The following is a 14,279-nucleotide window of genomic DNA, read 5'->3' as shown; positions in this document are numbered from 1 at the left end:
TCTTGTTCCAAGGAAAGGGAAATGTCGAAGTAGCACGAGGTGATGTGTGTCCCTGGTGTCCTGGTGACACATCCTGGTGACACAAGCAGCCCGTGGGCTGGGTGTGAGGCAGTCGTGTGCAAGGAGTGCACTGAACTCCTCTGAGGATCCAGCAAGGGGAAATTAAATTGTATTTGGTATATCAGTGTGCCACCTTCTATTTTGAAAAAAAAAAAAAGCAGAATTGTTGAACAGCTTGGCCTGGATTTTGTGTAGTAGATGGAGAATCCTTCACATGATTTACTTTAACCTTAGAAAATTAGTTTATATATACAGTATAGCTGTGCTCAATATGTAAGTGTTGAAAAAGGAGCCGTTTCTATGTTCTGTCTCTACATCTACCACAGAAAAGAAGGTCAAGTTGTGCCACAGGCCAAGGCACAGGGATTGCACAGGACCTGTCCTAGGACCTGCCCTGCCTGAGCTCCACATCCACTCTCCTGTGGGATACAGCTGCAAGGGGTGACAAACAAGAGGAGGAACAAGCAGGGAAGATGGTGAGAAACTGAGACTGGGTGAGGGATGGAAGAGAAATTTTATTTGAGAAAGCAGCTTCTCTGACCAGAGAGCAGCTCTTTGGCGTGGAAAAAAAAAAAATCTCTGTACGGGGGTCTAAATCAACCCCCTGGGTGCTTAACCCAGGGTGCTGGACTGTGCCAGATTCTACAGCTCTTTGCTTTTATCTCACCGATGGAGGTTTTTGTTCTCTTGGAAAAACACCCTGGAGCACCAGGAGGTGCACAGTGAGCCTATACAAAGCAGGAGGAGAAACAAGCAGACAACGTGAGTTTTTTCTCAGCTTTCCCAACGAACAGTTGTGATTCTCTCGATGCCCTCAGAGAAGCAGAGGCTGTGCTCACTGGCAGCTGGTGTCAGGCTGCAGCAGCACCCCCCCGAGCAGGGCCATGGGGGTTTGTCCCCAGGCTATGACATCCCCCTTGGGCTGCCCTGCTCTGCACAGCGCCAGTGCCCGAACCTCAGCGGCGCCCAGGACTCGGCTCCACAGGCTCACCTGGCTCATCCACCCTGCAAACCCGTTGGAGAACGTGCCAAGCAGAGCGTCCCTGGCCTTGCCAAGGACCAGTGTCCCCCCAGCCTGGCTCACGTAGCCCTTCTGGATGCTCTTTGCTTTGCCAGCTGCTCCGTTGAGCCAGAGGTTGGCCGTTCCCTCCTGGGAGCCCCAGGTGATGCAGTGGTGCAGCCAGCCCTGAGCCTCCTGCTGCAGGGGGAAGCTGAGGAAGTGGCCTCCTACCCACAGCCCCAGCTCTGTGCCCACTGTCACCACCAGCTCGTGCTCACTGTCCCCAGTGGAGTAGGACAGGATGGTCTGGCTGCCAACAGGGCTCTGGGCTCTGCTCCAAAAGCACAGGGTGAAGGCTTGGAGAGACACAGCACGGAGGGGATGGACCTCCACAAAGCTCTCAATGTTTTCCACAGGGAAGTAGAAAGCTGGAAAGGTGCTGGATTTTGTACCTGAAATAACAACAAAAAAAGCCAGCATTTACATTTGCTGTAAATAAGCCCAAATCCTGGAGAATAACACCCACAGAACTGGTATGGCTGTGTAGTCTGAGTTTCCAGTTACTGGTGTGTGTTGTGCCAGCAGTGAAGAGATTTGAAATGATGAAAAGCTGAGCTGAGCTCCCTCACCCAAATGTTTGGGAAAATCATGTTTTTCCCTCCTTCCTCCTCTTTTCTCATGCTGTGTAACATAGAGGTGATGACTGTTTATCCTGGGGGAGCTGAGCTGAAATTTTTCACTGTGTGTAAAAATATGTTCCCATGTGGCAGAAGAGAGCTGCAGCTGCTGTGGGAGCAGCTGGCTTAGGGCTGGCCTTGATGGTGAAGGATTTCCATCAGCAGGCCCAGATATGGGACAAAATTCTACCTGTGTGTGCCAGTACCAAAGCTGCCAATGGTTTGGGCCACCAAGGTCAGCAGGGCATGGGCTCTTCATCCTCACAAGGTGAGCTGGACTCAACCTGTGTTTCTTACCTCTGTGGCTCAGTCCATTCAGCAAGTCTGTCTTCAAGTCCTGGAGCTGCATCTGGATTTGATCCAGCCTGAAGGTGAATTCCTCTGGATGGCACTGTGCTGGAGCAATCAGACAGCTCAGTTTACAGAAGGCTGGGACCCACACGTGGCAGATCTTCTGGTTTGAGCAAAAGCTGTGTTTTAAATTGCAGCTCCTCTCTTCTGTGTGGTGCCTGGCTGCCCAGACACACCTGAGGGTCCTGACGTGGTGCCAGGTAGCAGCAGCTGCCCTGGAGGTGTGGCAGGGCTGGCACACACCTTAAACAGAGGGGAGGCACACGGGACACCCCCACCTGAGCAGGGTCAGCGCTGCCCCCAGACAGGGATCCCAGCCATCCAAGCCCAAGGATTCACAGTTTCACACCCTTCCCCAGGGTGTGTGTCCCCTCCAGGGGTGCAGGGTCCCCTGGGGGTCCCCTGGCCCTTACCCTGGGCATGCTGGGCTGGGAAGGAGGCCTCCACCACACGGCCCTGCAGCAGCTGCACGTGCCGGTAGTCGTTACGCAGGGTCTGGTTGTGCCAGTCCAGCAGGGTGTTCTCCAGGAGCTGGATCTGGGACAGGGCACAGGAACAGCACACGGGGCATGGGGACATCACACGGGGCATGGGGACATCACACGGGGCATGGGGACAGCACACAGGGACCTCAGCTCTGCCTGGAGCTGCAGCACAGAACAGGACAGGAACATCCCAGAGGGCACAGGCACAGCAGCTCTGCCCAGAACTGCAGTGCAAATCCTGCATTGGACTGAGCTGTCAGACAGGAATCCTCAGGGTCTCTTGCTGAGTACCAGGAGGGGAAGGAACAGAACTGAGGGCTCTTATCAGCTAATTCATGATAAATGCATTTTGCCTTGGGGAGCTCTGAACACCTGCATGGATGGAGATTTTGCTGCTATTCTGTACCTTTCTCACAAGTGCCTTCCAGCCTTCCCCTGACAAAAAGAGTTTCTGTTTCAAAAGAGAGCGCACTGTGATCTCCCACTACTGTGCTCTCAGTTTTATCTTGTTCTTTGCCTGGAAAAAAATGTTTCTGATGCTTCTTTATTATTTATGAACTTGAAAGCATTACTTTCAGTGTAAGTCTAGATAAGGATAAACCCTGAATTACCTTCTAAAATTTGCCAATTATTCTGAAATTATTTTAATGTTATTGTTCTTTTTTGGGGATTTCTGTTTTTTTTTCAGGTGGACTATCTTGGAGTAGTTTTTCCCTTTTTAATTCTCAGTGGTCTGCTCCATTTTATAGTGCTGCAGGGTGCCTGAGCTGAACTGAGCAGACAGTTCTATTATCAGTCACCAGACCTGGGGTCACCTGCTGTACAGCCCGACCCCGCTGCGATGCAGAATCGCAGCCACCCGTAATTCCAGTTGCTCAGGAATCCACCCCAAAAGTTCTGTGTGTGAGAGTGCCCTGAGAGAGTCCATCCCCCCCACCACCCTAACCCTAAACCATCCCCCGGCATCAACCCTAAACCATCCCCTGGAATTACCCCTAACCCTAAACCATCCCCCGGCCCCGCCCTAACCCTAAACCACGCCCCGGCCCCCATTCCCCAGCCACGTGCCCCTGGCATCACGTGGCCGCGATTAACTGATCACATGACCGTATCCCATATGTCGTGTGAGCAGTATCACGTGATCTCTATTTACGAGCACGTGACCCTCTCTGTCGCCCGAACTCTTACTTCCGGGTCACGTGATTACCGATCTCATTTGGCCACGCGCTCTCCCCCGATTGGCTCCGCCCCCTGTGCCCACGTGACCCCGGCAGGGGCCATGGCGGGCGCTGTGCCGCTCTGTGGGAGCGCTGCCCTCGGAGCCCTGCGGCACGGAGGGGAAGGTTCACAGAGAGCAGGAGGAGCTGCAGGGAGGCAGCGCTGACCTGTGTGTGTGACAGCACAACTGGGGAGTGGAAGATGGTCCAGATGACGCTCTCGGAGCACGGGGGGGTGGTCAGGGAGCCCTGGTACCTGTAGAAGTGGGAGAGGTTTTCTGGCAGCATGGCTTGGATGTCCAGGGAACCCAGCGTCGTTGATTGACCTCCAAAGGAAGCAGAGGTGATACCAGAAGTTAAAGGGGAGGGAAGAGAGGTGAAACGGCTGTTTGAGCTGGGGGTGGAAATCCCTCTGCTCAGAGCTGCCTCATCAGACCTTTGGTGCAACTGGGTGCTGATGGAGAGGCATGAAGGGCCCTGCCTGGGCCTGTGGTTTGTCACTCAGACATGTCTGGTCCTGGGGGTGGTGGGCAGCTGCTCTCAGTGCTCTGCCAGTCCTGGGGGTGCTCCCAGGAGGCATCAGGGGCTGTGCAGGCTGCAGGAAGCTGATGTTTGGTGCTGTACAGACCTCCAGGAGTGCTTTTACTGCTGCCCTGAGCACCTTCCCCACAGCCCTGTGCTGGGCTGAGGATGCTGTGCTCGCTGTTCCCAGAGCCTGTGTGTACACACAGGCTGGGAGGATATCAGGGACAGAGAAAGGCATTCCCAGGGCTTACCTGCAAACCTGATCCTTGCCAGTTTGGAAATGAATTCGCTGTAGTAGGTGTTCTCAAAGTGCCCATCCTAAACACAGTATAGACACTTGATCAAAAGGTGTGACCTGCCTGTCCTTCTCCCTGCTAATCAGCTGGGAGGGGGCTAATTTATCAGCTGGGAGACAAAGAAAACAAGCACCACAGATCTGATGGGCTGGACAATGCCAGGCACGGTCAGGTTTGTACAGCTGGGGTAGAACAGTGAACAGGATTCTTTTTTACTGCTTCTAAATCCACACTGAATCAAATCTACCCCAATGGCAAAGCAGAGCAAGGCTTGGAGGCGCAGCAAGGGAACCCCAGCTGCCACACCTGATATTCTTGTATATGGGAGATATATATATATATATATAAAAATATAAAATGCTACTTATGGGGCAGTTTTCTGGGGCTCCCAAGGAGTGTTGGCTGGTGTTGTGTGAAGCCCAGACAGCCCAGGGGAAGCAGCACAGCCTCCTAAAGAGGTACCAGACCCCATCTCTTGGCACAGATGTACCAACCTGGCTCGTGTCTGAGGGAGGTTTTAGCCATGCCCCGTGCCCCCAGCCTGGCTCACACCTACCGTGTACAGGAAGGCCAGCACAGCCAGCCCCTGGGGCTTGTCTTTGGCTTCCTCAAAGCTGGAGTAGTTAGCAGAGTTGTAGTGGACAATGTGCAGCTGGGGAGAGAGATGGGGTCACTTAGCAAGAAGTGATGAATAGCTTTGGGTGTTTAGAGGGACAGGCTGAAGGGACAGGCACCACCCCAATTCCTGCTCTTTGTGCCTCATACCAGGCCAAAGGGACCTTTGGTTTAACAGCTTTGTGGTGGCTGTGGGGGAACAGCTGATGAACACCAGTGCTCTTGCCATGGCTTTTCTTGGAGCCTTCCATGCCAGCTCCATCAGGCTGAGCCCTCCCGCTGCACCAACCAACAACTTTCCCCCTCTGCTGTGCATTGCTCCCCGCAGGCTCTGTGGGATGCAGCCTCCAATGTCCCAGTGCAGGGGCCCGGAGCCCCCTCCCACACAAAGCTCACCTCGGCGAAGTAGCGCATCCCGTCGATGGTGTGCTCGGAGCCACTGCTCTCCAGGTCCAGCCCACCCCAGTGCAGGTGCATCTGCACAGCTGTGTAGAGGCCTGGGAGTCCTCGCGAGATGCTCATGGTGGGTGGCAAATCGATCTGGACTGAAAAAGGACAGCAGGGAGTGCAGCCTTGCCCATGCCTGTGGGTGCTGGTGGCACCTCCTGGGATGAGCAGGCACGGTCACGACCCCAGTGTGGGAGGGAGAACAGTGAAGTTTAAAGCTGGGTGTGATTAAAATCTTTCCTGGGCTCAGGCTGGTGTAGCACAAGTAGGACTGGGCACTCCCAGCTGTGCCTGCAGACCCTGAGCAGCTCTGATTTGGCATCAGGCACCAGTGAAAGCTTCAATGCTCAGTTCTCACTCAGCACAGCACATCTGGCACAGAGCTGTTAACCACTTCCTTCCCAAGACAGAAAAGGAGTAGGAATCATCATGGTGAGTGGGCTCATCTGTTACCTCAATTCCCAGTGAGGCCCAGCCATCCTGGGAACACCCTGTAGGTTTGGAAAGGCTGTGCCATTGCTGAAGGATTTGTGGAGACAAACCTCTTTTCTTCTCCTTGCCAAGGAGAAGTCACAAACCCTTTGTCTTCCTGCTAATTCACTGCCAGAAATCATAGGTCATGTTAATAAATCTAGGAATGAAAGTGGAGAATTGTCTCATCTTAATTAAAATCCCCAGCATGTTATAAAAACTAGCAACTATCCTTGCAAAATGCAGCACAAGGTATTATTAATTAGTCATAGTTTGGGTTTCTGAGGAGTTTCTTTATAAACAGTTTGTGAACTGTTTATAGACAGACAAGATGAAGGCATGTTTCCTTTTAATATCCCAAAGGCTCTAGAGCGGGAGGGATAAAATAATCTACCTTTTTCATAAGTTCCCTGCTGACTGCCTTCCATAATGAGGGTTATTTACTTCAAGTACCTCACCAGGGTTTCTCCTTCCTACAAAACACAGTCAGGGAATTGTGTTGTGAGTTTATAACAAGCTTAAGGCCCCTCCAAGATATTCCAGGCAAATATTTGCTGCAAGCACAAGGCAGGGAGTAGCCTGGTTTGCTTCTAGCCACGTGGAGTGTGAGTGGGGAGTGTGACTGCTCTGAGCTGGCAGTGGAGAATCAGCTGGGGCTGAGCAGGGTGAGTCACTGAGCCTGCCCCAGCATCTCTGCCCTGCACATTGGCCTGTGTCCATCTCTGCCCTGCACACTGGCCTGTGTCCATCCCTGCCCTGCACACTGACCTCTGTCCATCCCTGCCCTGCACACTGACCTGTGTCCATCCCTGCCCTGCACACTGGCCTCTGTCCATCCCTGCCCTGCACATTGGCCTCTGTCCATCCCTGCCCTGCACACTGACCTGTGTCCATCCCTGCCCTGCACACTGACCTGTGTCCATCCCTGCCCTGCACACTGGCCTCTGTCCATCTCTGCCCTGCACACTGGCCTCTGTCCATCCCTGCCCTGCACACTGGCCTGTGTCCATCCCTGCCCTGCAGGGACAGCTCGCACAGCCAGCCTGGCTGCCCAGCTCTGGCCCCTGAGGTAATCGGGAGCACACTTGAGGCCCAGTTAAATCTGCTCCTGGAGGAAGATGCACACATGGATGACATTGTAATTTTTCAGAGCTGTGCTTGTCCTCGCTACCAGCCGGGGGACCAACCTTCTTTAGAACAAAGAAGAAGGGTGCAAATACAAAAGGCTTTGTTAACCCAAGACTCTGTGTGAGCCACTCACACCACAGCCCGCAGGCATTTTCAGCTGGGATTTAGCCTGGTGCTAACACACAGAATAAATGAACCTGGCTTCCTGGGTGAGACATTTGGGGTTTGGCTCTGAAGGCCTGTAAGGAGAGTGCTGCTGATAAATCCCTCTCCTGTCCCTTTCAGATCTGCTGAGTGTTTTCTCTGAGAGATTCTGCTGCCCTGTCCCATCTCACTGAAGCCAGTAGAAAAGCCCAGCCTGACTCACAGGAGCTGTGAATAGGGACAGACATTTGTCTTTGTGCTTTGGGAAACTGCTCTGCATCAGAAAATCATTGTTGGGAAGTTAACAAAAGAATGGACAAATACACACATGCAGTCAAAAAAGCTAAACCTGCAAGAATTAATGTCTAGGCAGGCAGGGCAGTAGTGCTGACAGCTCCAGGCTGAACGCTGAGTTTGTGTGGGCCACACAAAAGAAGTTACAATTTTCAGGAACACAATCACAACAATCTTCCTCTGCTGGCACTGCCATCCCTCCACTGCCCTGCCCTCACATGTATTTCTCTATCTTTGTTGCAGGCAGGAAGAAAGAGCTGCTGTGCAGGGCTCAAGAGCCAACAGCTTCATGTTCCCAGCACCTTCCAAAAACCACTGATCCTCTTTCCCCTGCAGCCATTGGAGAATTCTCTCATTGCTCATCTGTAGTCCAAAGGCATCATCCCGACAGAACCAGCTGATGAATTATTTAGACAATGAATTACAGATTGCAGCGGGGGAATCTGGGATCTCCTCAATTGTAAGCATTGCCCTGAAACTGTGTAGCCAAAAGCTGGGCTTTTAACATGTGCTGTGTTTCAGTTTCCTTTCCTGAGCCCCAAAATACCAATTTTCTGGCTGTGAGGGGGCGATCCTCCTGTGTTGTACTGGGTGACCTACATCCAACCGTACCTGGGATGTAGAGGTTTCCATTCCTGTCACTTCTGATTAATGCACAGGCCAAAAGGTGCATTTTTCTGAATGCGGAGGAGTCAGCGTGCCCCAAATACCACTCACTGCTGCACTCCTGCTGTCTTGCAGCAAGTTAAAGGAAAGAGTCAATCTGGAATTCTCCAGCTGCATTTTATCCCCTTTTCATGTCCAACAGAGAAAATACCTTGCAGAAACCTAACTGCCTTTTATTTGTCTGGCTTAATTACCTATTTCTGGACATCTTTCCTGGGTGATGGAGGAAAACAGCAAACCTCAGAGAGCAGAATGAAGTGAGATGGCAAAGTAAGGTGAGTTCAAAAAAAGGGCACTGTCTGTGAATGCATTTCCACAGCTGGAACAAAAAGCTCTGTTCCTGCACTGCCCTGAGCCTTACCAGAGTGGCCATTGTTGGTCATCCTGAAGTGGCCCTGCAAGGGCCCTTCGTAGCCAGCGAGCTCCAGCTGCAGCAGGGGGTTGTACCTCACTTTCCTCCTCTGGATGTCAATTGGGGATTGCTGCTTGCCAGCACAGGCTGGGAAGTGCAGTCCCCAGTGCTCTTCATCCAGCTCTCCTTCTCCTGCAGGGGAGGCAAGGCAGGTGGCAGGGATGTGCTGTTAGTCAGGAGTCAGAGCACTCTTCTCATTTGCCAGCAGGAAATGCCACTCTAATTATTGTAACGCCAGGAGCTGCAGCCATAAAAGGTTGCTTTGCCTTCCCCAGAGTGAAAATTCACATTATTGTGTCTGCAAGACAACTCTGCTGCAAAGTAAGAAACCTGCATTGCAGCAGTGGCTCAGTGATGGCTGGAGGCTGAACCTCCACCAAAAGAGGAGCAGTGTTTACATGGAAATGGGGATTTAAATGGGTCCCAGGTGCCAGAGGTGTGGAATTGGCTTCTTAACCAGTGTGAGTGAATAGGATCAGGGCAGTAGGCAGGAAGGCTCAACTTGGGATCAGGATCTGACAGCAATTAGCTATTTTTAACTAGGGAGAGAGCAATTGCAATATTGCTGCTCTTCAACAATATCCTTTGTTTTAACTTAGCCCACTGAAGATCATAAAAGGATTAACATTTACTTCAGTGAGCTCTGCAAACAACCCCCTGACACAAATGAAATTTAGACGAAATTTCACCAAAAAAAATATAAATACCTAAATAAGTACTTTTTAGTTCTCTGTACTGTCTGGGGTATGACAATAAAATAAGAAGCAGGCAGTATTTAAAGCTTTTCCTTGCAGGATCATCCAAAGGGCAGCTTTTATTCTAACACATTCTAAAGATTTCCCCCATTGTTTGAACCTCGTTGTGCTGCCAACCCTGACAATGTGTCCTAACCACACAAAGGAGTAAAAAGAGGTGACATTGAGGAGAATCACTTTCAAGACAGGGAGGCATCAATAAAGTGGAATAGATGAGCTGCTCTGTGATCTCTCACTAAGGGACAGCAGCACAGAAGGGAAGGGAGCCTCTCCAGCAGCAGCAGCAGCAACCCCACACCAGCCCGGATTTTACCTTGGTATGTCCAGGGCACCTCGTGGGAGGGGGCGAGGGGTGGCAGGAGCAGGACCAGGAGCACTGCCATCAGCATGTCTGTGATGTACCTGCCAGAGCCAAGGGGAGTGATGCTTTACCAACCCTCAGCTAGCCCAAATGCTGCTTTACCAACCCTCAGCTAGCCCAAATGCTGGTTTATCCAGGTCTGGCCTTTGCAGCACCCCTGCTGCCCTGCTCCTCACCCACCCCAGCAGGTTTGGGCAGCTCCATTGGCAATTCTGGCTATGCTGTCCCTGCACAGGGGACAGATGTCCCCCGGTAGCCAGAGCTGATGCCCTCGGGTCTGACCTCGCTGTCTGACCCCTGCACAGCTCTGCCCACTTTTCCTGTCCATTCATTCTTGATGAATGGGTTGAAAAGCTCCTCGCTGCAAGTATGGGTACAACAGAGCTTTGTAAGCAAAAATAGCCAGCCCAGACCTCAGAGCTGCTTCCCTTTACACAGCAAGGAGCAGAAGGCATTTAGAGGAGTGGATTTCAAAAGTGCAGAGCATTCACAGTCTTACAAGAAATCAGAACTGTAGACAGTTATCTCCTCTGAAAATCAGATTGCTCAAACTGGGTTTAAAAGCACTCCACACCCCTGAGCCTTAGCATTCAAAGCATTCTGCTTTCAACACCTTCCCTCATCACTGAAATCCAGTTTTGAATGAGAGAGATTTGCAACCTTTGAAAAATTCAGAGCTCTCAAAAACTATTTAGACTTGAAAGATACAGGCACCATACAAGAGACTGAAACCCTGATGGCTTTTCAAAAAACATACAGGAATTCAAATAAAAACTAGCAGGTGACAGGTGTCTAAATGCTCTTGTGGACTTCTGTATCTCTTCAGACACTTGATTTCCTTAAAAATGCGTCCCAAGCAAACACTTGTCTGTGATCCAGTAAAAGTCATTTGGCAGATCAGGGAACAGACCATGGATTCTCTCTCTGCCTTTTCATATCCTGTCACCAGGCAAATGCCATTCCCTTTGAAAAACCTCCTCCTCCTCTCTCAGGAATGACACACTGCTGGCAGCCCTTTCTTCCCAGCCTTGGCCCCCAGCTCCTAAACCCATGGTTTCAAAACAAAAGGGGAGCAGAAATCTCCCCAGGAATGGAATTTTTACCTTCCTTGGAGAAGAACTAGAGATTCCAACAAAAGCAGCATAGCTGGGCTGTTGGTTTTAGGTGACAGGCAGCAATATTAAACACGAGGCAGGGAAGCTCAGATCAGTGAAATCTCAGCATTTCTGTCCCCAGCCCCCTGCCACCTGTGATAAAATTGGCAGTTATTTTGAGGACCAAGGTGATTTTCAGCCACTCAGTGAGGTGGGAGCAACTGAGTTGAGTCTGGGGGTGAGGGTCAGGCTGAGCTTCACAGAAGACAAGAGACAGTGTGGCAGTTTGGGGGGGGGGGGGGGGGTGGCAGTTTGGGTGGCAGTTTGGGTGGCAGTTTGGGCAGGACAGGCCCCAAGATGCTGCAGCACAGGCAGTCTGCTCATTCTGTGATTCTGTGAATAATAACAGCAATTCAACAGTAAGAGGCACAGGTGAGCTACAGGTGCTATGGGAACTCAGGTTTCTGTGCTGAAGAACAGAAGCAGGTATTTTACTCAAAATCTTATTCTTTACAAGTGAATTGTTAACATGAAAAGGCCTTTCCTGGGCTGCTGGTTTGTGCAGTGCATATTTAATCTTTGGGAACTGCTGTAACATTCAGCTGATTAACCAAAGGTGTTTTTTCCCTCTCTCCTCTGAAGAAATCATTTATTCTGACAGTTGCACTGAACTGTGTAAGGACCAAACTAAGCAAACCTGCCCTGCAATGCACTTCTTAATCCTTGTGCATCCAGTTGTATCAACAGGCTTTGAAATTAGCTGAGGGTGAAATTTTGGGAGTTTATACTTCTTTGCACTTCAGGATTCCACGCAGCAGCACAGGAGGGTGTGAAGAAGAGTCAGGCACGGGAGGTCAGCTCTGCACTGGAGCACCTCTCCTGTCACCTGGCAGTGAGGGCAGCAGGGCAGGGACAGGGATGTCACACAGTGACAAGCTTCTTCCTTTGCCTGTGCTTTATTGATCACCCAGCCCAGTCTGCACAAAGGACTTGAAATGAAGCCCACTCGGGAATGTACCAGTGCCAGGAAACTGGAGATGACAGTGAATTAATTTTTAATTGAGCTTTTGCAAGTTTTGTGACATTTTACTTGACATCAGCAGGAGCTGTGGGTGCTCAGCACATCCAAACCCCACATCTCTGTTAGCTCAAATTCTGCTATTTAAGGTCCCTTCTTACCCAAACCATTCTGTGATTCCATGAATCACAGCAATCCATGGAAATTATTTACTAATGGCATAAAAGCATTAATTTATTTTGGGGTTAGGACAGAACAATAATTTTAATTTTTTTAAATGTATTTGGATATTGAACTTCTAACTATGAGCTGAATGTTATGGAAGTCCTCCTGTATAAAGTATTGCCCATGTCAACCACTGGTTACTGGTTATTGGAGTTTTTTTAGTGTATGTGGTATTAAACCTGGCTGGCCTGAGGCTTGGTCAGCTCTTTTGCTGCCTGGACATAACTGCTGGAGAGAGGAATGGACACAGTGCCTGGGAAGTCCAGGCAGCACAGCAGCACTGAGGTAAGCTGGGGGTTCACAGGTGAAGACTGGAACAGGACCCATCTATGCAGAGACTTAGCCAGTGAGAAAGTCTGATGTTGTGTGGATCAGACATGAATATTCTCTGCATTATTTCCTCCCAGAGGCAGGGAACTTTCACAGACCTCAGTCTTCCCCCTCCTGCCTGGACTGCAGTAGGAAATAAGTCTTTTATCCCACATTGTTGGCTTCCATGCACTTCACTTTTATCTCTACAGTTTCCCCTGACTCTTTGCCATCTTTGAAATCCTGCTTCTCCCAGGCTATTCTCTCTATCCTTGCTGGCCTAAAGCTCACACAAGTCTGATATTCTGAGTATTGGTGGCCGTATTAAAACCTTGATGTGGCATTGAAGTAGCTGGCTCCAACCTTAGTGCTCCTTTGACCCAGAACTTGAAAGGGTTAACTCCTCTGCCTCTGAATCAGCAGGAATTCCATCAGGGCTTGCAGTAAGAGCTGCATCACTCTCCAGCCTAGCAAACATTTGACCAGGAACAGGCTGTTTGAAGTGAGATGGACAGAGTGCCTTCAATCAAGCCATCCAGGTTTTTCTAAGTGAATCTAAAACCTCTTCAAACAGAGCTCTCTCTGCTGAGGTGTGCTGGATGAGTGAAGGTAACCAGAGCCTACACAAGTTTTATGAAAGGCAAAGATCAGCCAGTGCTGGCAGGCCCAGACCCATGAGGAAAGCTGACAATAGCTGTGCAGATTGAAACATGAGATTCTTTTATTCAACAATTCCTGTCATGTTTCTACATCTTATTTCCAAAACTGGCCTTCTTTTCTTTGATATTTTGCCTGTGCTCTTTTTTTTCCCTTCCCTTTTTGCCCCTGGTTTTCAAGTACATATAGAGATCACAGAGGTTGAAAAGCACTGGAATTCATTCCTCCAGTTCACACAATCCCTTTAGATCCCCTTCATCTTATAGAATATTTTGATGTATTTGACTAAATTTAATCATAGAATCACAGAATGGTCTGGTTTGGAAGGGACCTTAAAGAATATCTAGTCCAACCCTCTGCCATGGGCAGGGACACTTTACCTTCTTCTGATATAAATTCAGACACCTTGATTGATTCTGCTGAAGCTTTGTGGAAGAAATGGGCTTTGAGGCAGTCAGAGACAGACACCAGAGATCTACACCAGTGCTCCTAAAGGCAGGATTTGCCCATTTGAAAGCAGAGAGGTTTCCTCTGCGAATTCCATTTCACAGTCTAACAGATCTCAGCATTAGCTACCTGCAGTTCATTGTCAACCGAAAGTTTCTTTTGCTCAGTTTCAGCCAATTACTCTTAGTTATAGCTGTAACCCTTGGATTAGCTTAAAATAGTTTTCCCTTTTTAATGTTCACATCACTTCTGGGGTGGTTATCACCTCGCTGCACCATAGGCAGGAGCAGCCTTTCACTGCCATTTCCCCAAGGTGGAGAAAAGGACAATGTGATGCTATAAAAAGGAGAGAACATGGTCAAATATTCCCTCTTCATTTTCATTTCCAGGAAATGTCATTACAGTTCTTGTAATGTCTCTTTAGGGCTGCTCTACTGACTTTGCTGAAAGGGGATTTCATGTTCTGGATCTGTGCTTGAGACTTCGGAAGAAAGCGGAGTGTGAAAGCAGAATTAGGAAGGGGGAGGCCAATTTGCCATTGCATTGAGTGTGAGGAGCACTGGAATTGTGGTCTGGGTGTGGGAATTGAACGAGCTGTGTCGAGAGAGCCTTGGAGAAATGTTTC

The 14,279-nt window shown here is 49.9% G+C and overlaps 1 protein-coding gene across 1 annotated transcript; it reads right to left on the bottom strand.

Annotated features, from left to right (window-relative positions):
* Nucleotides 1-632: 632 nt before the first annotated feature.
* CA6 (carbonic anhydrase 6) lies at nucleotides 633-8,774 on the bottom strand. Its single transcript, XM_062507425.1, has 8 exons — nucleotides 8,738-8,774; nucleotides 5,623-5,771; nucleotides 5,168-5,263; nucleotides 4,567-4,633; nucleotides 3,959-4,116; nucleotides 2,436-2,625; nucleotides 2,035-2,331; nucleotides 633-1,512 (listed from the first exon to the last, which is right to left on the bottom strand). The coding sequence occupies exons 1-8, from the start codon at nucleotides 8,757-8,759 to the stop codon at nucleotides 896-898; spliced, it is 1,596 nt and encodes a 531-aa protein (XP_062363409.1). The 5' UTR covers nucleotides 8,760-8,774; the 3' UTR covers nucleotides 633-895.
* Nucleotides 8,775-14,279: the final 5,505 nt, after the last annotated feature.

The sequence above is a fragment of the Cinclus cinclus genome, chromosome 23 (genome assembly GCF_963662255.1).
Source record: "Cinclus cinclus chromosome 23, bCinCin1.1, whole genome shotgun sequence".
In the NCBI taxonomy this organism is placed as follows: domain Eukaryota; kingdom Metazoa; phylum Chordata; class Aves; order Passeriformes; family Cinclidae; genus Cinclus; species Cinclus cinclus.
This window is presented reverse-complemented; position numbering and strand designations above follow the sequence as displayed.

Excerpts from the sequence above, each read along its gene's own strand:
- CA6 (XM_062507425.1), bottom strand. The coding sequence starts at position 8,759 with ATGACCAACAATGGCCACTCTG. Across the intron at positions 5,772-8,737 it reads GACCAACAATGGCCACTCTG|TCCAGATCGATTTGCCACCC; the intron begins GTAAGGCTCAGG and ends GTCCTTTTTCAG. Across the intron at positions 2,332-2,435 it reads CACACACCCTGGGGAAGGGT|GTGTGTGCCAGCCCTGCCAC; the intron begins GTGAAACTGTGA and ends CCTCTGTTTAAG.